Source organism: Lissotriton vulgaris, chromosome 1_1, assembly GCF_964263255.1.
Source record: "Lissotriton vulgaris chromosome 1_1, aLisVul1.2, whole genome shotgun sequence".
Lineage (NCBI taxonomy): Eukaryota > Metazoa > Chordata > Amphibia > Caudata > Salamandridae > Lissotriton > Lissotriton vulgaris.
The window spans coordinates 677,928,800-677,954,915 of NC_141685.1; the positions used below are offsets into that span (position 1 = coordinate 677,928,800).

At 45.7% G+C, this 26,116-nt stretch overlaps 1 protein-coding gene across 4 annotated transcripts in view; it reads right to left on the reverse strand.

The window, feature by feature from the left end:
• Nucleotides 1–26,116, reverse strand: part of AGL (amylo-alpha-1,6-glucosidase and 4-alpha-glucanotransferase) — a 354,506-nt gene that overhangs the window by 262,820 nt on the left and 65,570 nt on the right. For all 4 annotated transcript variants that reach the window (XM_086954603.1, XM_086954587.1, XM_086954609.1 and 1 more), the window contains exon 3: nucleotides 3,096–3,306. In XM_086954603.1, coding sequence (XP_086810729.1) covers nucleotides 3,096–3,306 — 211 coding nt within the window. The remainder of the gene's footprint in view (nucleotides 1–3,095; nucleotides 3,307–26,116) is intronic.

Here is a 26,116-nt window from a genome sequence, read left to right on the forward strand (position 1 = left end):
TTTCCCAGGCAACAATAGGTACAATGTAATTCACTTCTGTAGCATGTGACCATCTGATGCAACCCTCCATTTTGTTATAAACAATTCTCACTTTATGAAAGACAAAACAACCATTGTCTGTTGTAACAACCGTCTTTACTGTGGAAGCCTGTAAAATTAGTTCTGAATTTCTAAAACTATCCGGAATCCAACACACTGCTTTATTTTGTCTTTGCCCTTGTAAAACTGCACTGGTGCCCCTAAAAAGACTCCCATATTTGGGAACCTCTGCGAAGTTTTCGACGTTGTGACGTTACCTCATCTGGAGCGCATGAAGAAAGTATGTGTGCTTTGATGAGTTATGTCTCATGAAATGAGCACTCACTGCCCAACATTCCACAGTTGTGTTCAACCAATGTCTAGCATTCTTCACATATTTTAGTGTGCTTCTCGTCTCTGTAGTACTACTTCTGGTACTCTTGACTTGCTCCACAAATGCCTTAGTTCCATCTCCACATATTTGTAATGGTGAAGGGTGTAGTTGGCCAACATCCGATGTAGTTCTTAAAATTTGTGTGGGCTCTTTATTCAGGGCTGCCTCAATATTCCAAGTAAAACAAGATTTGTTGCGGTCCTGGCAAGGATGATTACACCCCCTTGGTACACCTCTAACTGCACTCAATACAAACCTTTGAACAAGCTAGAACTAGACCACAATGTGGAATTCACATATGTAAGCAGAGAAATTATATGTACATAAGGGACATAAAAGACTCCATTTGACACCAACACTTCTTTAAATATGACTGAATTTCTTTAAAGGCAGCATACTTGAATGGAGCGTCAAATGCTTTTTAGAAAGCCTCCATGAAGTAAGAGGCAGGAGCATAAATTTATGAAATTCATCACCTTCGACTTTACCCCTGACTTTTATCCTCTGACCTTGTTTGGATCGTTGTAAATACTGGTCAAATACTCTCCCAAACAGCAATGTCCCTTGCTATAATTATTTACTTTTTTGTATGAAACACATAGTGCATTTACAAAAACATGTACATTGTTAAAAGGAGCAAACAGGTACAATAATTAATGTTGCTAAAACAGAAATAAAAATTGACAGTAACAAAAAACAGCTATTTGCGATCTCTGCTTTAAAACAAGTGTAGGAGAGTTTTTACTAATTAAAAAGTAATTGTACTTTAAACATGGTTTAGTTAGCCTGTTAGACAGCTTGCTATTCTATGTGCAGAAAGAAATGTGCACTTTTATTGTATGTGAACGGGCCTTCTCCACGAACACGTCTCAGAGTGGTTATATGTTGTTACCACAAATTCCGTTGCAACGCATGCCTTTTCCACGCATGCGTTACCACGGAATTCGTTTTCCCCTCATCTTCTTTGCCACGTCGTTCTTACGTCATAAAGAGGAAGCGGAAGTTTTTTCCGCTTCCTCTCTTATGACACTGTTTTTTTCGGCACGGCGGGATCGTTTTTTTATGGGGGGGAGACCCCCCCCCCAACCCCTCTTTTTAATCCTTCGTTTTTTTTTTTTCGTGGTAAATACGATCGTTGAAGGCATACGCGTTGGAAAGACGTTTACGTGGTAAGTGCCTCGTTGTAAACGTTACGCGTAGTACTGCCTTCGTTGTTAATGATGTTTCCCCTTCAGAGTTCTTTTGCACATCAGAAAATCAGCAAAATAGAAGCCTAAATTAGGGTCTCAGTATTAAATAGTAATAATGAGCCTCGCGAGTACGCCATGCTCAGAAAGTTTGAGTCTTTGCAGCTTTCAAGATATTTTGCTTGAGTCTTTTTAGTGGAGCATTTGTTAGCCTAACTGTCTGTTGCAGTGTTTACCAAACTGTGGTCGGTCGCAAGATATTTTTTGGGTGGGTCACGAAAGTCAGAGCAATAAACAAGTCTTTACATTCTGTGTTCAACTTGTTAATTTGCTGGTTATTCAAAGACAGAGGTCAAATGCCAGGCTGCTTTATTCTTTTAACATGGGGACTGATGTTTACTTTTCTTTCTGTGACTGCAAAGTGCGAGGAGTTTTTAAAGTTAATTATGTGACAATGTAGGAATGCTATTTTTGTAAATACCTGTAAGTGAACTGTATGCATCCAGCAGTTAGGAAAACAAAAATGAAGCACTTTTTTTTGTAATTCCGAAGTGCGCTGGAAATAGATTTTAATAAGATCAAAACAAATCAGGACACTTACTTGGTGATGTACAAATGATAAATATTCAAATAACCCCAAATTCCGGAAATTATAATTTGTGTGCTATATAGTTTTATCAGTAAAACGGTATGAATGTGCAAATTTAGGGACCATTTCAACAGAAAATATGCTCTCTGTAATTGACTTTGAACTACCACACGATGCTTTAGTTACATTTAAATATTCGCCCTACCTCATGTCCATTAAAGGAAGGCGGCGCGAAAGTAGGCTGTGGTTCTAAAGTGTGAGGGAACCACTGATCTATTGTATTACTGTATTATATAAATGTCATGTCATTTCATATGCTCACTTCATTTATTAACATGCAGTAAAGTAGGTGTTTCTAGATGTATCTTATGGAATGTATGTAATGTAATTGAATGTTCATTAAGCGTGTCTTGTAACATTGCTAGACCAACCATGTCGGACCATTAGAAGTAACTAAATGTACGTTTTTTTCTGTCTAAAACACTAAAAAAAGATGATTTTTGGGATACGTGCCAGTCCTTTAGTTCTCAGAGAGCAGACTCTATGTAAGGTTGTTCTCTCGCAGATTATGACTTAGACTATTTAGCTAATTCATGATTAACTTATTACTTTTGGCCTTCTGCAATGATCTCAAATGTTAACAAACGCTTAGATTTTTACCTGGAATCATGTCTCCTATAAATTGTTTGTCTAGGCTTGGGATTAAGTCTTACGAAGACTTACAAGGTTCTACGAAGCCTCAGAAAATCCCAATCTAACATCTCGACCCTCATTATTAATTAGAGCATCAACACGAGTAAAAAAAAATGTGTCACACTACAATTAAACTAATGCCCTCACTGTTAAAACATAGCATGCCACGATATTGATTGTTACGTTAATGCTAAAAAGTGGAAAACAAACTTACCCCTGATCGAAATAGTACTGGAATGATCCGGCAATCTTGAGATCAAGCCGACAATGCTTGTCCGAGTCATCTTCCCTTTCTGTTGGATTGTGCCAATGTAGTGATCGAAATTTATGACGATTAAATGATTCACCTTGAGCTGGGTAGTTGGTAAAAACAGTAATTTCTTTTCCTTGTAAAGTTGGACCAAGGCGGAATTGCAGCTCAAAACCTTAAAGAAGAAAAACACAATTTTTGGAAAACAAATAACATTTTCACCCCAACGAAATTTGTACGTTTCATATAATACCGAACAAGCATCTAAAAGTATTTTTTGTTGCAAAAAATATTCAATTTAAAAATAGAAATTACCATCATGCTATAATATTGGCTATTAATCTACAAAGCATTATGACATCGCTTCAGAGCCTAAGGTGAGAGAGAGTTAATGAGGATGTTGAAGTGCAATCATCTCAATCTTAATGGCCTCTAAAATGTTCATTATTTATTATTATTATTATTATTATGTTTCATATATAGCGCCTGAATCGACCCCCAAAGGGGTATCTCCGCGCTTGCCTTGGGAACCCGTCCTGGCTTTTCCCTGTGAGATAGCCCCTACAGGGCATCCCCAAGGTGAAAGCCAGGCATCCCGCCGCGGGGGGGCCGTTGTGGAGTTTAAGCAAGCTTAATGCCCAGAGTTGCAGAGTGTGAACCCATGATTAGGTCAGGCACCGAAGCGAGAATTATCGAGTCCATGGACATTTGAGCTCAAGACCCTGCCGCGTCGGGAATTGAACCCTGGTCCCGGGTCTGACCTCTGCTTCAGGGTCTGCCTGCTCTAACCAGCGAGCCACACTTCTCCACATTTGTATGGATATGTACAACATTATTTTTGTGATCAGTAGTAGTGTAGGAAATTCATTCTGATGATTTAGTGTTAGAAACATAATTCAACCGTCGGCGTAGCCTAATGTACTTTATAAGCACTGGTGCTTGACATGTGTTGTTGTGGGACAAAATAAGTATCTTGAAAAGAACAAACACATGAGTTGTAGCCAAGATGTGTGAGTAACATTCTGATTTAGCAGTAGAACATTATTACAGAAGCATTGGAAAGCAGGCCTTTATTACCATTTAAATCCTCATCATGAGCATTCAATTCATTGGTTAATAGACTTCGTGTTTCAATTTAGTGTTATGTAATGAGTTTTGTATCGTGGGTGAAGGCCAGTTATCTCGGTGATAGTGCCCCTCCACCAAGACATCAACTGTATTAAAACATGCAAATGCCTGAGAGAAATGCACAAAAGAAAATGTGATACAGCCTCTACCTGTTATGGTTCCAGTGGTAGTACACTGTCTGTTTGAGGATGGGCCACGCCCCACATCGCCCCTCCCCCCTCCCACCAGCATGGCCCCTACTCAAAGTTGGATGCCCTGCACAAGGTTTGAGGAAAAATGCAACATGTTTTCCCAGAACAGCAAGCTCAGACAAAAACAGAACGAATGGTCAGTAATTACGTCCCAGCTGAAGGTAAAGAAAACGCAAGCTATCTGTATTCCTCCAAGCGGTTTAATCATAGCTTCTTTCCTCAGACTATTCCTTGACCAACTCAAGACAACAGTCTACTCTTAACTCAATCTTACTACATCACAATAGCACTTCCAGGAACAACATGGAAGGCCAGTCACGTCAGTCAATCACAAAGGGGAGTCACTTCCGGAAATGACCTTTACTTCATTCTTTTAGCGGAATTGGAGGGTCTGTGATATCCATTCAATGCCGACACAGCAACTGATGACATCATTTACATTGACTGTTTCCTTCACATGTCCCATGCTGGATCCCTGGCTCTACTAGCACATGACTTTTCAACATCCAGCTTCCAAACCGCAGCCCAATAGAAAATAAAGAAAATATTCACTTGACTGGCAAACCTTGCAAATTCCTAAATGCTAGAAAATGAAATATCTCTCTCCAGTGATTTGCAACTTATCACCAACTCATCAATATCTCTTGCTACCGATAGGTTAGCACTGCTGTGGTGAAGCAAGGGTGCCAACAGCCCTGATGCAAGCAAGGAAAATTGCAGAGGCCGCTGCACCCTCCCGTAAGGGTGGGGGAGGCTTGAAGGCCGGTGCCATAACCCTCGTGGTGCCGCCAGCAGGGGTAAACTGGTTCTGGGCGCTTTGATGCGCCCAGGAACCAGCGGAAGCGGGGTGCGCACCAGCCACCCGACCGGAAGTGACCTTTTGACCTGAGCGCCCCCAAAGGGCGCCCAATGGTCAACCTGGCTTTATTTGAACCCCCCAATCAGGGGGACTCACCTGAGGCCTGCATGGAGGGCTCAAGAGGATTTAAGCGAGGCCGCCTCCCAGCAGAAGCACAACGCCTTCAAGGAGCTGGGAGAACGGCGCGACGGCAACAACGACTGAAGGAAAGGAGGCGACGCGGCGAAGGACGAAGCTGAAGAAGGCGAGGCCCCTGTCAGAGATCCAGGTCATCGTCGCCGAGGACGCCTGGTGGAGTATGGCGCGCCGTGCCAGCTCCCCCGAAGCGAATATCAGGTAAAGCGGCAGCAAGCTCAGAGCCCGGGGTAAGCACACGCATTTAGCTGTGCCCCAGCCGACGGCCTGACGCAGACACGCGAAACCAAGAAGCCACAAAAAGTGCGCAGAGACTCACGACATGTCGGAAGGCCAGCCAGACGAGATGGCAGAGGTACTAATGAAGATCCGTGAATTATCGGCCATACACGGTGACGACTGGCTCAACCCTCACTTGGGTAAAGGGAAGGAGAACAGACCGGTGGAACAGGCAGACGAAGAACCAGGGCCTTCCGCACCCAAGAAGCTGAAAAACACGCTGATGAAGAGAACATCCAAGAGGAATCCTCCGAGGAAAGTACGGCAGAAACCTCTTCCGTCGAGACCGGAGGGCAGCGACCAGGGTGAGACGTCCAGCAAAAAGAAAAAGGGTGAGCATATTAGCAACATCGTAAAGGAATGTTTGAAATCGCTGGCGCCGGGGTTACTTAATGGCATAGGGCAAGGAGTGGCAGGGCCTAGGGAGCAGCGCGCAGAGGAAGCGGCAGGTCTCACTTGGCATATGGTCGATCCGGGGTGGGCCCGGCAGACAAGAGTGCAAGAGCAGGTAGGCTTGTCCGCCCAAGGCGAGCAAATTTCCCCGCTACCCGGGTGGGGTTACGGCCCCGTTTCGGGAAGCCCACCTCCGAGCGGGCTAGTCAACGATCATTACATCAGGCCATCCCCTGGTCCGGCCTCCCTGACTACGAAAGCCACCGGCTTAGCGTGTCTCATCCCCCTTGCGGTAATGGAGAGGATATGGCGCAAGGAATTCATAGACATATTTTCACTGCTGGAAATACAGCTAGAGGGGCTCGATCTAACCACGTGCGACAGGAAGGAGGAGGACAGGAGAGAAAGGCGCGGGGCCAGAAAGGAGCGCACCTTCGACAATTGGTTAGATGCGTTCAGAATCATGGCATGCATTATAGTGGAAAGGTTCCCCCATTGCGCTGCTGATTTGTGGCTATACGAGGCCAACATCCACCTAGCACAGAGGCAGTTCCCTGGGGATGCCTGGTTAGAGTACGATAAAGGGTTTAGATTAAAAATGCAGAGGCACCCCGAAATGGAATGGAATGAGGAGGATGTCTCGGGGTTCATACACAAGATGCTTACAGCTAAGGAGGTTAGGGCCTGGGCGGGCAAAAGCGAACAGCCCTTTCGGAGCTCATACCAAAAAGGGAAGAGTGGTATATATCAGAGGCGGTCGAACGGGAGATCTTACTCCCCAACCGCAGCTAAGGCGATCTGTTGGAGATACGAGGCGGGGGACTGCTCATGGGGCTCATCCTGTAAGTTCCAACACGCATGCCCTAGCTGCGGGGGCAGGCACGCTACCGTTGCATGCAAAGGTTCCAAACACGAGTCGAAAGGGGAAAAGAGAGAAAAGAGCAAGAAGCGTTAGCCCCAATGCAGGGAGAAGGGGGGGGCTGGTGGACATTAGTAAGTGCCAGCTGGCCAGATCCCCCATTATTACACAACAGCTGCGCAGAATGGCAAACAAATATCCGAGCAGAACAGATGCCAGGATACTGGTGGAGGGCTTCGAGCAAGGCTTTGTTATTCCATTCCAGGGCCCGCTCCCCTCGGCGGGGGCGAACAATTTGACGTCGGCAAGGCAACACCCCGAGGTGGTTAGCGCTAAGATAGAGAAAGAATTGAACCTGGGTAGAGTTGAGGGCCCTCTCCCAAAGGAATTACACGAGAGCATAGTCGTCTCCCCGCTGGGCGTGGTCCCCAAGAAAGAAGAAGGTCAATTCAGGCTGATACACCACCTATCGTTTCCGGAAGGTTCCTCCGTGAACGACGGTATCGACCCCGAAGCTTGCTCAGTGGGCTACGCGCCAGTCGACGACGCAATTGAGCTGGTGAAGGCGGCAGGCATAGGAGCCCTCATGGCGAAATCGGATATTGAATCAGCGTTCCGCCTATTGCCGGTCCACCCCTCCAGTTTTCACCTAGTGGGGTTTCCAATGGGGCGAGGAGGTGTTTATTGACAAAGCCATGCCCATGGGCTGCGCGATATCATGCGCATATTTTGAGCAGTTCGCCACTTTCTTAGAATGGGCGCTTCATGACCAACACCAGGAGGGTGGAAAACTGCACTACCTAGACGATTTCCTGTTCACGGGCCCGGCAGGTTCTTCAGTGTGCGCTAGCACCTTGGCAGCCTTCGAGGATCTAGCCAGGTCCCTAGGGGTCCCCCTCGCAAGGGAATAAACGACAAACCCGACCACGAGACTCACGTTCCTGGGCATAGAATTGGATTCTATAGCAGGAACGGCCAGGCTGCCTCCAGACAAAGTAAAGGAATTTCGCGAGGAGGTATCGAAGCTACGGGGTCGGAAAAAAGCTACCCTGAGGGATATCCAAGGAGAGATAGGTAGACTTAACTTTGCGGCTCGGGTAATCCCGCCCGCCAGGGTATTTTCGAGGCGCCTAACAGGGCTAACGGCCGGCGTCACACACAAACACCACCACATCAGGTTGAGCGCAGGCGTGAAACAGGACCTGCAGGTGTGGGACGAGTTCCTACAAGATTTCAATGGGGTGCGGATATGGAGAGAGGGGTGGGTGACGGCCGAACAGATAGCTCTTTACACGGGCGCGGCCGGAAGCCTGGGTTTCGGCGCGGTCCTGGGAAACAGTTGGTGCGCCAGCCAATGGCCGGACGAGTGGCATGCGCAGGGGCTCACTAGGAACATCACGTTTCTCGAGCTGTTCCCGATAATTGTGGCACTGACCATCTGGAAAGAAAATATAAAAAACCTGAAACTCACGCTGTGGTCAGATTACATTAGAGTAGTGCAGGCCATTAACAGAGGCGCAGCGAGATGCCCTGACATGCTGAGGCTAATGCGGCGGTTAATTAAATTACAGCTGGAAGGGAATCTGGAGCTGAAGGCACGTCACGTGCCAGGGTCAGAGAACACGGCAGCAGATGCACTTTCCCGGTCCCAAATGAAGCGGTTCAGAGAACTGGTGCCCGGGGCGGACATGGAGATGACCCCCTTTCCACCGTCCCTCTGGGACCTGGGGGAGTGGACTTATCCTGGCTAATAGGGCAATCACTTACCACGGAGGCAAACAGAAGATACAGGTCATACGCGAGCACGGTAATGAGAGTTGGGGGCCTAAAATCGCTGGAATACAGGGCGGAAACTCGCACAGCAGTTGCGAAATTCGTACAATGGGCATTCAAGTCGAAGAAAACTAGATCGTGGGCCCAGGCGCACTTGTCCGCCATCGCCCATTTTGCCAGGCTTTATACAGGCGAGGACCCCACTACCTCGGCCTATCTAAAGATGGCCCTAAAAGGCTGGAGAAGGGTTGAAGGCAAAAAGAAGGACAACAGGCGTCCCATCGATTTCGCTAAGCTGGGGCAGCTCCTTGAAGCCCTCACAGGCTTAATATCAGATAAATATGAGCTGCTACTATTTAGGGCGGCATTCACCACGGCTTTCTTTGGAGCATTCCGAATCAGCGAATTAGTAGCCCCCAGCAAGTCGGGCCCAGCGCAGCAATGGCTGCAGGCGAGAGACATTAAACCAATGGCGAAGGCAGTGGAATTAACGCTGAGACAGTCCAAAACGGACAAGGCAGGGAAGGGGACGACGATACGTCTCCATTGCATCCCAGAGGCTGGGCTCTGCGCGGTATGCTGGCTATTTAGGTACATGGGGGCTCGACCAGCTGGTGAGGGCCCCCTCTTTATACATAAGGATGGAAGGAACCTGAGTAAGTTCCAGTTTACAGCAATAATGCGCCAAGGCCTTGGTAAAGCCGGGTATCGCGCGGCATCGTTTGCCTCCCATTTATTCAGGATCGGCGCAGCGACCTCGGCAGCGCAGCATGGCATGCCAGAGGACAGGATCCAGGCGGTGGGCAGATGGCGCTCCAAGGCGTACAAGTCGTACATACGCCCTCACCTCGTATAAAAAAAGAAAAAAAAAAAAAAAAGAGAAAGCCCCAAGGGGGGAGAAGGGGAGGTAGTCACTTTGGGATGCCGCACGGCAGGGTGATAGCCCCCCTTGTAATTACACACGGTGCGAAGAAGGCCACCTAACAGAATGCTTTCTCTCGACAGGGGGACGCCCGCGGCTGGTCTGGGTGGTGGGACATTCATTCGTGTCCCGAATGGAGTCGTGGTGGCGGCAAGGGGGCCACAGCACAAGCAGGCCCAAATCGACGTACATCCACTGATAGGGCAGCCAGGTATGAGATGGGAGCAGCTACTGCCGACGGCCTGGCTGCCCGACGTCCTGATCATCCACCTCGGGGGTAACGACCTGACCCGGCTAGGGCGAAAAGCAGTCGGGCAGGCCATCCAAAAGGATCTCACCAAGACAGCAGCGTGGCTGGGACCCACAACGGTTGTCTGGTCCGAAATGATCAGCAGGAAACATTGGAGAGGTGCTGATTCCAACAAGGCCGTCGATAACGCAAGGAGGAAATTAAATGTTGCGATGCACAAGTTTTGCCTCGCCAATAGCCTGGAATCAATCCGGCACGGCCTCATCCACCCGGGCCGCCCAGAACTCTACGGGCAGGACGGGGTGCACCTCTCCGAAAAGGGGATGAAGGTGTTCTGGGATAACTTGTGGGGTGGAATGACACTCGCAGGTTGCAATTAAAAAAAAATATATATATATACACAAATATGGAAAAGGGTGGGAGCCACGAACCAGGTGCAGGGGGGGGGAGCCGCAGTAAGACGTGAGCCTCCCTGCGGCGTGGCGGAAATCCTACACTGGTTGGCTAAGAAAACACACCGGCGGGCGGTGTGTAAGAGGATGGCCACTCACTTTTGAATGCCGCACGGCAGGGTGACGTGGCGGCATAAAGGAGGGGAGTAACAGGAGGAGACGGCACTCGCGGCCCAGACCCGGCCGGACGGCAGGGCGCAAATGGTAGCGAGCTGGGGACCTAACTCCCGACAGGAAAGCTCCCCTCCGCAACACGCAGAAGGCGTGGGCAACCAACCACTGGAGCACCAATAGACTGGCAACAAACTGGTTTGTGTACAAGCCCCATTTTCGAACTAAGGAGGGCACAAAAAAGACTGACACCTGTTATCACAAGATGGTGTCATAATTTGTAATATGCCAATTATGATTGATGATTACTGTTCGTAAAATGGAAGATTGCTTGAAACCAGTTTGTGTTATTAATATGTCTTTGGTTATTAATAAACTGCGGCCAACAACAACCACTACTAATACCAGTTATTGTTGGCTGATATTATTTCCCACCATTGGCAACAGCAGAATGCGGGGACCGGTAAGTATGTATGCTTGGGTCTCCGCGGAATAGGCACATGCGAGGGTTATTGCAGAGGCCGCCGCACCCTCCCGTAAGGGTGGGGGAGGCTTGAAGGCCGGCGCCATAACCCTCATGGTGCCACCAGCGGGGGTAAACTGGTTCTGGGCGCCTTGATGCGCCCAGGAACCAGCGGAAGCGGGGTGCGCACCAGCCACCCGACCGGAAGTGACCTTTTGACCCGAGCGCCCCCAAAGGACGCCCAATGGTCAACCTGGCTTTATTTGAACCCCCCAATCAGGGGGACTCACCTGAGGCCTGCATGGAAAGCTCAAGAGGATTTAAGCGACGCCGCCTCCCAGCAGAAGCACAACGCCTTCGAGGAGCTGGGAGAACGGCGCGACGGCAACAACGACTGAAGCCCACCCACCCACACCTAAGGAACAGCAAAGTCGCAGTGCTGGATAAGGGAAGGGGCGTTAGCGGAAATCCTACACTGGTTGGCTAAGAAAACACACCGGCGGGCGGTGTGTAAGAGGATGGCCATTTTACTTTTGAATGCCGCACGGCAGGGTGACGTGGCGGCATAAAGGAGGGGAGTAACAGGAGGAGACGGCACTCGCAGCCCAGACCCGGCCGGACGGCAGGGCGCAAATGGTAGCGAGCTGGGGACCTAACTCCCGACAGGAAAGCTCCCCTCCGCAACACGCAGAAGGCGTGGGCAACCAACAACTGGAGCACCAATAGACTGGCAACAAACTGGTTTGTGTACAAGCCCCATTTTCGAACTAAGGAGGGCACAAAAAAGACTGACACCTGTTATCACAAGATGGTGTCATAATTTGTAATATTCCAATTATGATTGATGATTACTGTTCGTAAAATGGAAGATTGCTTGAAACCAGTTTGTGTTATTAATATGTCTTTGGTTATTAATAAACTGCGGCCAACAACGACCACTACTAATACCAGTTATTGTTGGCTGACATTATTTCCCACCATTGGCAACAGCAGAATGCGGGGGCTGGTAAGTATGTATGCTTGGGTCTCCGCGGAATAGGCACATGCGAGGGTTATGGGTTCTTGTCTGCTGTTCATATAGTAAAATAGAGCCATACTTGGGGTGCAGTGGGCTCCTAAAGCCCCATGGACTCTGTGCCACTGCACAGACTGAACTACGATTAGCTGTGCCATGTACAATTGTAGAATGAGCTGCCTGAGAATATGGTGCCTATATAAAAAAAATGATCTGTATTGCGCAGCAGCTAGTGTTCACTGTCAAAGTAAAAAACGGATCAAATTGATTCTCACTGGAAAAGGACAAGACATAAGTGTTTCAGAAGAATGAATGTATGGGGAGGAGGGAGGATGGGGGGGGGGAATGTGGTGTTAACCTATTGTTAAGATCCCACGGTAATACCGAATACAAATACAGACGAGTGGTTGAGATGTGTTAGACACCGTAGTTGGAACACCTGTATAGTTGATGACTCCTTGTTTACGAACCAACATGACAAAGTGGGCTGTTGTGGTTAGGGAGGGGGGAAAAAATAGAATACACCAGCTGATGTACTGCAGAAGAGATTTTCATTCTGTTACTGTTTTGATGATACAGCTGTGAATAAAGAGATTTAAAAAAGCGTTTCTGAAGAATTGATAGAACTGTGTATTTGCTTTGGACATAACATTGATGAAACATCGCTTGAGGTTCATTTTTTATCATATGTTGCTTACTAAACACATTTGTGCAAAGGCTTCAATAGTTCCTTTCCAGATGAAGGTAAAGGAGCTGCTCCGTGCACCTACATAATATTTTGTAAATATGCTCTTCATGGGTTTCATAATGAAGATCTGTATGCTCTGTTCAAGGAATCCGCCCTCACAGTGAAAATTAAAAGCCAAATAAAAACAGTAATCATAAATAGAAACAACAATTACCATGACAAAGATTTGACCACTTATACTTTTTGGGTCAATATGGACACTCCCTTAATTACGTCCCGTGCTCAAGTGTTTTCGGAGTTGTACCTCCCGAGACTAAAAACCGATTCCATTGCTCCCTTAATAACTTTGCCCAAGTTGGTGCCTTATTCATATTTCAGTCCAACAAATATGAAGCAAACGTTTTGTAAAAAAAGAGTAAGGTGAAAGCTTTTCGTTGAACACTTTTTGATGTAATCCTAATTTCTTACCCTGTCAATATGCATAAGGTCTGGATAAGGAAAAGTGGTGACGCTTTTGTAACATGAAAGCACTTGCAAGCGGACTATGTAAAGCCGTAAATCCTTTGTCCACTGGTCAACACAATATCAAAAAGATCTGTTAGAGCCCATGGGGGAACGAAGAAGGCACGAGGAGGCTTTACGACTGATTGACAAGGGCACTACATATTTTCCAAAAGACCAGTCACATTCTTAACCTGCATTCAGATTACTCTTTAGTAACATAAACTCAGCTGGAGATTGAACCTGTATAGAGTTTACCACAATTGAAATTAACTGCAGTTTCAAAGGTTAGGTTTATTACAAATGTATTTGGAAACTGGAGATTTCCCCTTACACGTTGTTGTAATGTGTGTAAATAGAACCCAAAAAACGTTTTGGGCAAAGCAGTTATCGAACATTAATCACTCATTTCAATCGCCACTTTGACGACGTCCATTTACTGGCCGGCGATTCATTTTATTTAAAATTAGTACAATACATAATTGAATGATGCTCCTTTTGAAACATTAACTATTACGAATAGGTTACATTTTGATACTGTAAAAACATAAATCGTCTACTAATGCAAAGAAAATAGTTAGCAAAACCTACAAAGCTGCACAATTTTTTCACCATATTTTCCTCTAAAAATACAATTTCTTAGTGACATCATAGGACCACCACGAGCAACAAGAAGGAAGTTCTGTTGGCATTACAATGTGCACCCACTAATGAGAGGGACAACACAGCATCTATGCACACCAATCCATTCATATGGACGCATGCCCAACCTACAATGAACCATGAAACCATTCAGCAAGGGGGAAGAGGGAATGTCACTTCAAGCGGGAGGGAAAGTGTAGGGAAGCCAATAATCACGCAGGAGAGTAGTTGAAGTTGGACGTGAGTTTATTCAGATCCTCTCGTCTTAAGTTCCAGGCTAGTAATGACAATAACAGTTCCCAGTCTTTACTCCCCACATTCTACATATTCAAAAGACAACAGTGTCCCACTGCACGAGCTTGTCACGAGCTACCAGACATCTGTGAGCGCTCGTGACCGCTCACGTGAACATATGTACATACCCAACACACCTTCCCCCTTAAAAAGAAAACAACAACAAAAAAACTAGTTCATCACAAAATCATTAAACCGAACAGGTAAACGATGAGAACGTGTAACCCTAGTATTGTCCGAGTTACATTCAGTATGTACACATTCCCCTTTATCTCTTTGTTCCCCAACATCCAAAAAAACATTGCTGTCAAAATCATCCACCGATTGACTAATCCCATTAAACAGAGAAACTCTGCTCAAATTCCACACAGAACCACCATCAACTCTGACCGCATTCCTAAAGACTTCAATAACTTTCCTTGGACTTGACCAAACAGGAAAACCTTTACTCACACCCTCTTTCTTTTTAATGCGAACAAGATCACCCACCTTAATAGAACGATTGGACGTAGAACCAATCCTCTTAATCATATCTTGTTTCATCTTATCCTTGTACAACTGAACCCTGTGTTGAACAGCTTCAAAATCCACTTTCAAACAATTCTCAAAACCATCTAAATTCCTTTTTAACCACCAAGGAACTAACTTTGTGCTAGGCTTCCGTCCTCTTAAAAGCTCAAAAGGAGTGACCAAAGTCACTGAGTTGGGTGAAGTCCTGTAAGCTAACAATTGATAACCTTCGCAGCATTCATGTATACAATTCATCTTCCCCGGTAATGACCTACAAAATCTTGTAAAATGGCCCTTCTTGTAGCATTTTGAACATATTTTCCCTAAGGCTGGACAATTCTTACAATCCGCTAAGTGTCCATCGCTTCCACACCTAAAACACAATAACTTTGAGGTTTTCTTGTCATGTTTTTGACTCCTGAATTTGTTATCATTTCTAGATGAAAATTCGTTTTTCTGTGAAAAACTTTTCTTTGACTTGTCAAAATCTTTAGAAACACTAAAGACATCACTTTTATCATTGCCCCTAATCTCCTTGACAAACTTCTCTGAATGTTCAATTGACTTCGCAATATCTATGGCATTATTAAGAAACAAATCGGAAGTTGTCCAAAGGCGTTCCTGCACTTTTTTGTTATTAGTCCTCATCAAAATCTGATCCCTTAAGACTTGCTCATAGGATATGTGCTCGAAATCACACGTAACAGCCAAGGATCTTAACGCTGAGACAAAATCTTCTACAGGTTCATCTGTGCGTTGCTTCCGAGAATAAAAGATAAACCTCTCCATGACAATATTCTTTTTCTTTCCATATCTTAAACTTAACTGTAATGAGGCATATTCATACACATTAATATTCCCCGGATTTACTAGTACTGGTAATGTTTTGAACTCTTTCAAAGCTATTCCACCCAAACAATGTTTTAACAGTGATAACTACTTCCTTTCTGGTTCACACTCCCCCTCTTCCAACACATCTACGTAGGCTAAGAAGACAGGTTCCCAAATCTCCCAAGCCATGGGTGGTTCACCAGGTGATGACAAAAATGAAGGAGGGGGTACGATGCCAGACATATTAAATTCAAATATTTAACAAACTTTACGTAAATGAGTCTAAATGTAGAATAAGAAAAATAAATTTAAATTAAAAATTTTAATTCACGATAAACAATTTAAATTACAGTCAAAACACGCAGTGTGCGTGTCACTGAAAACCTTTGAAATAGGTAATTTTTTCTCAGTGTGGTTTCCTCACTTGCGTTGTAAAAAAAAACGATTCTCCTCGAAAGCTGGAAGTCTGCGTGATGGAAAAGTGATGAAACGATGCCTCTGCACGTAGTTGTTTCCACGTTGAAACGCAATGAAAGGAGCGTCTGCACAACAAGTTAGCACGTCTCTAATGCTCCTAAGATTGCGCGATGACGTCAGACGTCGCGCTGGGTCAACGTCGTTTCAAGTGCTCATGCGCGAACCCTTGCGCGCGTACGCTGGCAACACAAGAATGCTCGCGAGTCGAAGTTGGCAATTTCAAATAATGCCACCAAAAAAAAAGTAAGTAAATCTTTCTTAAATTTCCTGCTTAAAAAGAAATAAATCTTCCGCTTCCCAAAGAATTGCAGTGGTCTTGCGCTGTTCCGTAGTAATCCTGAAGGCGCAAAACCAATCTCATACAGAGGTAAAATTCAGGAAAGAAAGAGAAAAAAAAAAAAATCTTGTTCCTCTGATGTCCCTCTGATGCAGGTAACGAATCCCGCCCGTCGCCAGTGTAGGGAAGCCAATAATCACGCAGGAGAGTAGTTGAAGTTGGACGTGAGTTTATTCAGATCCTCTCGTCTTAAATTCCAGGCTAGTAATGACAATAACAGTTCCCAGTCTTTACTCCCCACATTCTACATATTCAAAAGACAACACAGTGTCCCACTGCACGAGCTTGTCACGAGCTACCAGACATCTGTGAGCGCTCGTGACCGCTCACGTGAACATATGTACATACCCAACAGAAAGTCACTTCGCTGTTAATCTGAAGTAGGAAAGCAGAAAATGTGAAGCGTAAGGTCAGTTCTTGGCCACTGCCCCACTCTCACAGTACTAATACAGCAGTTTACTGCCAGTGTTTTTGAACTTCATCTGCACCAACATTAAAGGTCCGAACAAGTTCCAAGAATGACATGCTCCTGCACAGCCCATGCGAAACACCAAACACAGTGCGTCAATAGAAAGTACTAAACTTCTGGAGGTAACACAAGTTTACATCCTACCTCTTCTCAAACAATAAATAGGTGAGCGCAACTCAGCTTACTCTCAACTCTAAAATAGACAGACCTTGAAGAAATATCTTCAAGATAATGTGGGAAGCACAGAACAAAAAACTCTGTTCAATCACTTATTCAAATATTGCATTAATATCAAATCCAGAATATCTACTGCCAACATGCTATCAGCGTAAAGTATATGCAGGTATGCGCAGATGTATTATTCTTAACTCCACAGCAATATACCTTGACGCTACACTTAATGCCACGCTAGAATGCTAAATATATAGTTGCCTGTATATACGTATCTTGACGATTTGCTGGCAGTCGATATTTTGGACACACGATTTTTGCAGGTCATTAATAAAAACTCAATATTCTGATATTCAACTGAGAAAACATAGCAAATGGAGTGCTATGCTTTTGGAGGTAGAAAGGTGTTTTTGGAAGGCTAAGTGTGCTCTTTTTGTTGTTCCCTCCTGCTTGTACACAGGCTTTGCAGACAGCCTGTCTGCCTCCCAGGCAAACGCTTCACAACGCTGCATAAACGTATGAACATGGAGGCGCAGGCGGAGAGAGACAGAATGGCAACTGAAACAGTTGGCAGAGGGATTAGCTGCTGCACTTGTGGCATATGCTCTCCTCTGTGCCCATGCCTGGGTTTTTCTGACCTATTTTTTACGATGTATCTGCAGCCCGAATTAATGTGGGCGTGGGGAGGGAGGAGGATGACGCAGGGCAATGAATGACCAGACAGCTGAAGGCAGACAGAGATGGCTGCTGAAATTCGGATACAGGCTAAGGTTACCCTAAAAGACACTGCACTAGATTAATGTTTGTAGAATTTTAGGTGGATGCTCTAATTACTAAAAGTTGCGGTGAAATGAGAAACAGCAGTATGACCATGAGCTATGCGAATTATTACAGTGCACCACCTTAGAATGCATGTCATTACGAGAACAGGGACACCATACAAAAGTATCACAGGAAAAAGGAAATGTACCAAGAGGTACTGAATTCCAGAGAAAGGTGAAGAAAGTTCAGAGGGTGCTTGGAGGCTGGCAGCATCGGAAAGGAGAAAAGTTACATGGCTAGTGTTATTACAACTTTGCTCAACAATGACCCTTGCTAATGGGTTGAAATATTAAGGCTGCGTGACAGCCTTTGCCAATGTAGTCAGAAAGCAAAATCAGACTTGGAAATCATGTTAAAGGCCCAGACTGTGATCATAGAAGCGGCTAAGAACACCGAGATGGAGGAAATTACATTTGTGGACAGGGCAGCAGCGTCTTCGCAGTTCATGGTTAACCTGAAATTGAAATGTAAGTGCATCCTATGGGCAAATCAGGCAAAGATGATAAACTCTAGAGAAAACACTGAATACCAGATACAGCGATAGAATCAGTATGTTCTGTTAGTGAGCATCACTAATGGATCTACAACTACTCTGCACATGCGCAAGACCCCGTACGGTAAGAAAACAAGCCAATTACAAACTGTAGCTGCATGCTAATGTTCTAGCCGTACGCACAAGAGCTGGTGTTTCTCAGACATTACACCAATCAAAATGCAGAAGAGACCAACGTGGATGTAGATGACCACGGATGATAAAACATCTACTTTCAGTACCTGTCATGCTCCATTTAATTGAGACCTTAGCTATTCTTTTGTTTTATAGGCGTCTGTTATTCTAATGCTCTCTTCTATCAGATGTAAACATGTATGCTTCCTATAAACTTCATCTCTCTGCAAAAAAAGAAACTCCCAGTGGGAAGAACCAAATTACCCTCCAAAGAAAACAGTAGTGTTGTCTACCACTTAAGGCCTTCATTTCTAGTTACTCCTGCCAGCCATCAGGAGTTCTTTCAGTCAGTGCGTAGATGCTTGAGGGGCAAAGAATGATGACAAATATACATACCTCCTTTAACAATAATTCTGGTGGATAATCTATCTACCTGCAGAGTCCTCACCTTTTGAATACCCCTTTAGATGCCAGACTGGTCCGGAAAACCTTTCTCCATATCTCTTCTCCATCGATAGGAGAAGACAGCTCCATTTGCTGATGGAAATGACACCCCGTGACTTCACTGACCCCGTAAAGTGCCCCAACCGTCACACCAAGGTAGGTCTCCCATCCATTTTTCCCATGTCACCAGAGCAGCAGGATCAGAATGACAACAAATAAGATATTAGTGCAACAACAGGATATTGGAACCTTATTATGTGTTGGTACATACCCATTCATCAAACAGGGAGGTGGAAAGGATTGTTGATGACTCTGAAGGTGGAAAGAGTATCCTCCAGAAATATCATTACTGAATGAGAGTACATTTTTCTTCTGGTGGATAGTTCTATCTACAGATTCCTCACCTCTTGAATATAATCCCAAGCAATGCTCATCTGCGGGATGGAGGGGCTTGATGGATGCATATACCAGAAGGGCATGTAGCCCAGATCAAGCAAAATGCCCATCTAACCTAACCTCCAAATCCAGACAATAGTCCTTGGCAAAGGTGTGAATGGATGACTCAGTGGCCACCCTGTAGATGTTATTTACAGGAACACCCCTAGCCAATGCAGATGTTGACCACTTGGCTCTCGTGGTGTGTGCACCGATGCCCACCTTTTTGAACCATGGCATAGCAGATTTTAATGCACAGTACATTCCACTTAAAGTACCCCCGGAGCAAAGTGATTTGGTGGAGTAACGGCAGGCAGATAGGATTACATCCACCACATCATCAGGCAACTGGTAGGCAGTAAAGTGTCCTGGCTCAATCTCCATGCATGAAGAAATAGGCTCTGGACATTCGGTGGAGGACATGCCCCTTCGATTGGGAGAGAAGATCCACCTTTAGAGGAAGTTAAAGTGGGGGACATATTGAGAGGTGCTGAGGGTCTGTGCACCACACCCTTCAAGGCAATTCCGAAGCCTCTAAGATGTATAGGCTCAGTCTTGACAGATCTTCTTCAGAATCTGAAGAATCGAGAGGATAGGAGGGAACACATAGGGAAGAGGAAATGTTGACTTCAACCAGAACACGCCCCCTGCAGCTCTTTGAACCGGATGCTGGAGGGCGCAGAACTTTGGCCAATGTGAAATGGAATGGGTGGCAACGAGATCCACATAGGACATGCCCTAATGATCGAAGATGCTCTTCACAACCACTGGGAGGAGATGCTACTCATGGTCGGCAAGATGATGCCAACTCAGGTAGTCGGTCCTGATGTTCAAAGAGTGCACCAGTGATTCGTCACCCACCACATTCCTTAGTTGTGCACAGAGAGCCAGAACCTTAGAGCTTCTCAAAAGAGAGGCTGGAACTCTACTCCTTCCTACTTTCTTGCATACAACATCAGTTGTATTGTCCTGAAGATCTAGACTAACTGACAACAAATGGAAGAATGTCCTGAGCACTAGACAAACCAGCCTCAGTTTGAGCAGACGGATGCAGAAACTCTGCACTTCTGCAGAACAGAGGCCTGTGATCTCTAGTTCTTCCAGGTGGGCACACCACCCTATAGGAGGCATCTGTTACTACTATGGCCATGGATGGAGAAGGTTGGAAGGACAACCCCCTGGAAAGGTTCTCTTACACACCTCGCCATGCAAGCTCCGCTGCAATATCTCCAGAAACCACAATGGAGTCTGCAAGGTCCACCTCGTGCTGGAATCACTGCCTGCAGAGGGACCACTGGAAAGCTCTTACATGCCAGCATGCACGTGTAAATAGGAGGATGCAGGAAGCTAGTAGACAGATTAGGCAAGGATACAGAAATTGGAATCCAAGCACCTTCCAGGAAGTGATGTAGCAAAAGATGAATCCCCTGTATCCTCTGCCTAAATGGAAAAGCTCGGTCCAAGGAGGTATCCATTACTGCCCTATGAGCAGGAGATGTTGAGAGGGCTCCAGATGAGATTTGGGCACGCTGTTGGAAAAGCCCTGGTCATGCAGTAAGGATGCTATCTACAGCATTTAGGACAGCACTATGTATGGAGTACAGGCCTTCAGAAGCAATGCGAGGTAGGGAAAAACTTGAATCACCGACCACCTTCAGCGGTCCAATTTCAGGACTCAATACGGAATCCGCAAATGGCAAACACATATCAGGGCGCAAGGACTCCTTGTCCAGAAATAAACATTTTAAGAGATGAGATGTCAATGTAGTGATGCCTAGAAATAATCACTATAAACAGAACGAGATGCCAGTACTGCAGAAATAAGTAAATAAACTTTCAATGCCCAATGACGTTAAACAATTGTAGCATAACCACCATACACAGTGTGTTTGAATCAATTCTTTTTATTTCTTTTTTTGAATGTGGAAAAGCTGTTCGCAGAATTTTTTGAAACCTTACTATTTTATATGTTAGGGAGGGGAGTGGTTTGTCTTTAAAAATTCGGAGAATGTGAACTAGAACGAACAAGTGGAGGACAAATAAGAGGTAAGTGGGGTAACACTCATACAATTCAATTAGCAATCCATCATTTGCTCTGTGCAAAACTCTCATACAACAATTCTCACTCACAGGGATGGGTAAACAAACACTGGGTCAGAAAAAGTGCGTGGTGAAAAAGAAAAGAAGTTCCTAAAAGGGGAAAGTGATTTTTTAAACAATGCTAGACTATTTTTTGGGAAAAGTAAGTATCCTCACCAGAGTTCATGTGAACAAATTATTCAAAATGGTGGGGTACTGATATTTTTTATCATGACTTTTGAACTCGTTATATAACAGGCCATCTAACCTATATATAATTTAACTAATGTACAATAACATTCATTGCAAAGATTGGCCTTATAACAAAAGAAAGCAGGTCGACGCGTTTCGAAGCCCCTTCAATGTGGGGATTCTCCTCAGGACCTCAGGGGGATTAGTCCTTGTCTTCTGCGACGGCAGAATCGAAAACGCCAAGCGAGAGAGAGGAGTCAATTTGCCCTGGTCAAGGGTTCTACCAAACCACAAACTAAAAGGACTGAAAGAAACCATCGTTGTGTACAAGCCACCTACTTCATAATGAAGCTCTGACAGGTGCCCTGCATCACATGAAAAAACAGATTTTTCAAATCCTTATGAGAAGACGAGTATTCCGAGAAGACAAGGACTAATCCCCCTGAGGTCCTGAGGAGAATCCCCACATTGAAGGGTTTCGAAACGCGTCAACCTGCTTTCTTTTGTTACAAGGCCAATCTTTGCAATGAATGTTGTTGTACATTAGTTAAATTATATATAGGTTAGATGGCCTGTTATATAACGAGTTCAAAAGTCATGATAAAAATATCAGTACCCCACCATTTTGAATAATTTGTTCACATGAACTCTGGTGAGGATACTTACTTTTCCCCAAAAATAGTCTAGCATTGTTTAAAAAATCACTTTCCCCTTTTAGGAACTTCTTTTCTTTTTCACCACGCACTTTTTCTGACCCAGTGTTTGTTTACCCATCCCTGTGAGTGAGAATTGTTGTATGAGAGTTTTGCACAGAGCAAATGATGGATTGCTAATTGAAGTGTATGAGTGTTACCCCACTTACCTCTTATTTGTCCTCCACTTGTTCGTTCTAGTTCACATTCTCCGAATTTTTAAAGACAAACCACTCCCCTCCCTAACATATAAAATAGTAAGATTTCAAAAAATTCTGCGAACAGCTTTTCTACATTCAAAAAAAGAAATAAAAAGAATTGATTCAAACACACTGTGTATGGTGGTTATGCTACAATTGTTTAACGTCATTGGGTATTGAAAGTTTATTTACTTATTTCTGCAGTACTGGAATCTCGTTCTGTTTATATTGATATGTGGCGCAGCCTTACTGCGTTTTGAGCCAACCCCTTTTGGTGTTTCTTAGAAATAATCACGGCCAAGAGATACACTGTTGCCATTCGTCAAGAGACCCAGTCCAATTCTTTCGATTTTGGGCTCTCCCACCTTGGCCTTTGTATGAGGCGTAATTAATTAAGACGATACCGCCACACACACTGATTATTTCTATTGCATTTGAGTTGGTGGGAGATCATCCACCAACTGTTCAGGTGTATTTCTTTCAATGCCATGTCTCTTTTTGAAAATGGCACTCCACGCACCTTCAAATTCAAGAACTGGAATGCATTGTAGATGAAAGTGCAGAAAGTCGTAGTTCTCATTTGACTGAAGCTAAGGTGTCAGACATGTTTGCCTAGCAATATTGTAGGCCTAACAAAATATCAGGATTCCTAAGACCTCGGGCTTTGCTGAGTAAACACTTTTTTTTTTTTTTTTTTTACAAATTTCTTTATCTGTATTAGCACAAGTAGAAAAAGAAACAAAAAAACATGATAGTGACAATGCTGATGTGCCACTTACAAACGATACCACATTAAACAGAATAACAAACTTGAGCAGTGTAGTCACAATAGCCTTGATATGTCACTCCCCCAAGCTCAGGTGTGGCAGCATGTCATAATTAAGAAGGCCTCTGCATGGACATGGGTTGCAGTATGGTGTATCGTGGCAATAGTTCCTGAGGGACCAACAACATGATTGGGAAGGGCACCCAGGAATGTGCGCACGCCAGTACAGGCCGATTGGCACATGGAGATATAGGAAGTTTCTGCAGGCCAGTGTGAGTGGTTGTTCTAGGCCAGGGCATGGATTCTGGGGAGTCTTCAAGACCACCAATGAGACTCACACCCCACTGCTGTAAGGGGCAATGTTGGTGTGGCTATATTACCTAAACTATCTGGGGAGTCTGCAGAGGGGCATGGTCCCGCCATCTCATGCACTGGGATGACTCATTGTATGAGTTGTAGGATAGGACAGAAGGACAAAGGGTATAGTTCAGGGCGGACATGCTTCATTTTTTGCCTCTAAGTTTCTGTTGTAGATACTGACCTCGTCATGAGCACCAGGGCGCTGTGCGGGCCCCCGCCCCCCAGCACAGCAGGAAAATAACCCCAGCAGGCAATGGGTTAATAGGAACCCACAGTCAGAGAAATACAGGAAGCTCCACTATGCGCATTTTCCAGATGTAGCTGATAGTTTATGTAAATTAGGACCTCGGCCACCTTAAAGGATTCCAATATAGCATCCCATTCCATAGCTATGGGATTTTCCCGTAGACCTCTTTTTTCTTCAGCACGGATGGCCACACTTTCCGCCAGTCCCCATTTAACCATCTCGTCCCTCCAAGTCTGGAATTTGGGGATTTCCACTTCCTAGTTATGCCCCGTTTGGCTAACAACACGACAAGATCCATAAATGTTGCTTGAACTTCGCGACCCTTCAGTCTTTTATACAATCCTAGGATATACACTTCAGTCCTTTGGTGCCCTACATCACCCAATGTCTCGATCAGTATTTGGGATATCTCCTCCCAGTACCTCCGCAATTTGCTGCATGTCCATTATATGTGTAGCAAGTCGGCATCTTGGTTGGAACATCTAGGACATAGGGCCTTAGCGCCAGGGTATATGGTGTTAATGATTTGTGGCGTTAGATAAGCGCGTTGGGTAACCATATATTGAATACATTTAAAACAAGTGTTACGGGACATGCGATTCAGGTATTCCAATACAGTCGCCATTCCCTGTACGACAAAGAACGAGCCAGGTCTTGGTCCCATTTTCCTCGCACAGCAACCAGGGGAGATGGTTGATGTGTGCATATTCCACGATACAACCCACGGACCCATGCCCACCGCACATCTACCATAGGGCTGCAGCCACCATCAGACCCGAACTAGGGAGCACCATCAACACCTCCCTCGAATCCGGCATCTTCCCAGATGACTGAAAGCGGGCATAGATCAAACCCCTCCTCAAGAAGCACACGGCCGACCCGACAGACCTGAAAAACTAAGGCCCATCTCGCTCCTCCCCTTCGCCGCCAAAGTCACGAGAGACTCGTAAACACCCAGCTGACAGCTTTCATCGAAGAAAACTCCATCCTAGACACCTCCCAGTCCAGCTTCTGCAACAACAACAGCACCGAGACCGCCTTTCTCGCTGCCACTGATGACATTCGCATGCTACTCGACGTGGGACACACTGCGGCCCTCACCCTACTAGACCTCTCTGCAGCCTTCGACACAGTCTCACATCCCACCCTCACTGCCAGACTCCACAACGCTGGGATAAGAGGAACCGCCCTCTCCTGTATCCGATCCTTTCTCTCTGGCAGAGCCCAGAGGATCAGACTTACCCCATTCCCCTCCGAACCCACAGACATCAACTGCGGAGTGTCCCAAGGATCATCACTCAGCCCCACGCTTTTCAACATCTACATGGCCCCCCGTCGACATCATCAGACAGCACGGGCTCAGCATAGTATCATACACCGACGATATCCAGCTCATCCTCTCACTCACCAAGAACTCCGAAGACACCAGACTCTGATTCCAGGAAGGAATGAAGGACATTGCAGCTTGGATAAAAAGTAGTTGCCTGAAGCTCAACTTGGAGAAGAACGAGGTCCTCATCCTTGGAGCCTCCACCTCAGCCTGGGACAACATCCGGTGGCCCTCCGCCCTCGGAAGTCCGCCCACCCCGACAGACCACACGCGGAACCTTGGCACCATCCTTGACTCCTCCCTCACCATGACCTGCCAGATCAACTCCATCGCCTCCACCAGCTTCAACTGCCTCTGGACCCCCGCCAGACCTTCAAATAGATACCCACGGAATGCAGAAAAACCGTCAACCACGCTTTCATAACCAGCAGACTGGACTATGGCAACGCCCTCTACATCGGAATCAACAGAACTCTCCTTCACAAGTTCCAAACCATCAAAAATGCCTCAGCCAGACTCATCCTTGGAACCCCAAGGCAAAAACATATGACACAACACCTACGAAACCTCCACTGGCTCCCCGTAGAGAAGAGAATAACCTTCAAGCATTTCACCCACAACTACAAATCCCTCCACAAAATCGGACCCAAATAACTCATCAAGAGAGTCTCCTTCCACGTACTCAGGAGGAACCTCAGCTCTGGCGACCTTGCCCTCGCAGAGACCCCTGCATACGCCGAACCAGGTCAGGCAGCAGAGCATTCTCCTACATTGCAGCCAAAGCCTAGAATGAATTCCCCATCAACATCAGACTCTCCCCCATCCTCCACACCTCAAGGAAGAACCTGAAGACCTGGCTTTTCGAGTGAACCGGAGCTGCACCCTTCCTTCTCCCCCCTAGCGCCTTGAGACCCTCACGGGTGAGTAGCACACTCTATAAACCCCCTTATTGATTGATTGATTGATTAGGTGGCTACCTGTTCCCATAAGATAAACCAGGT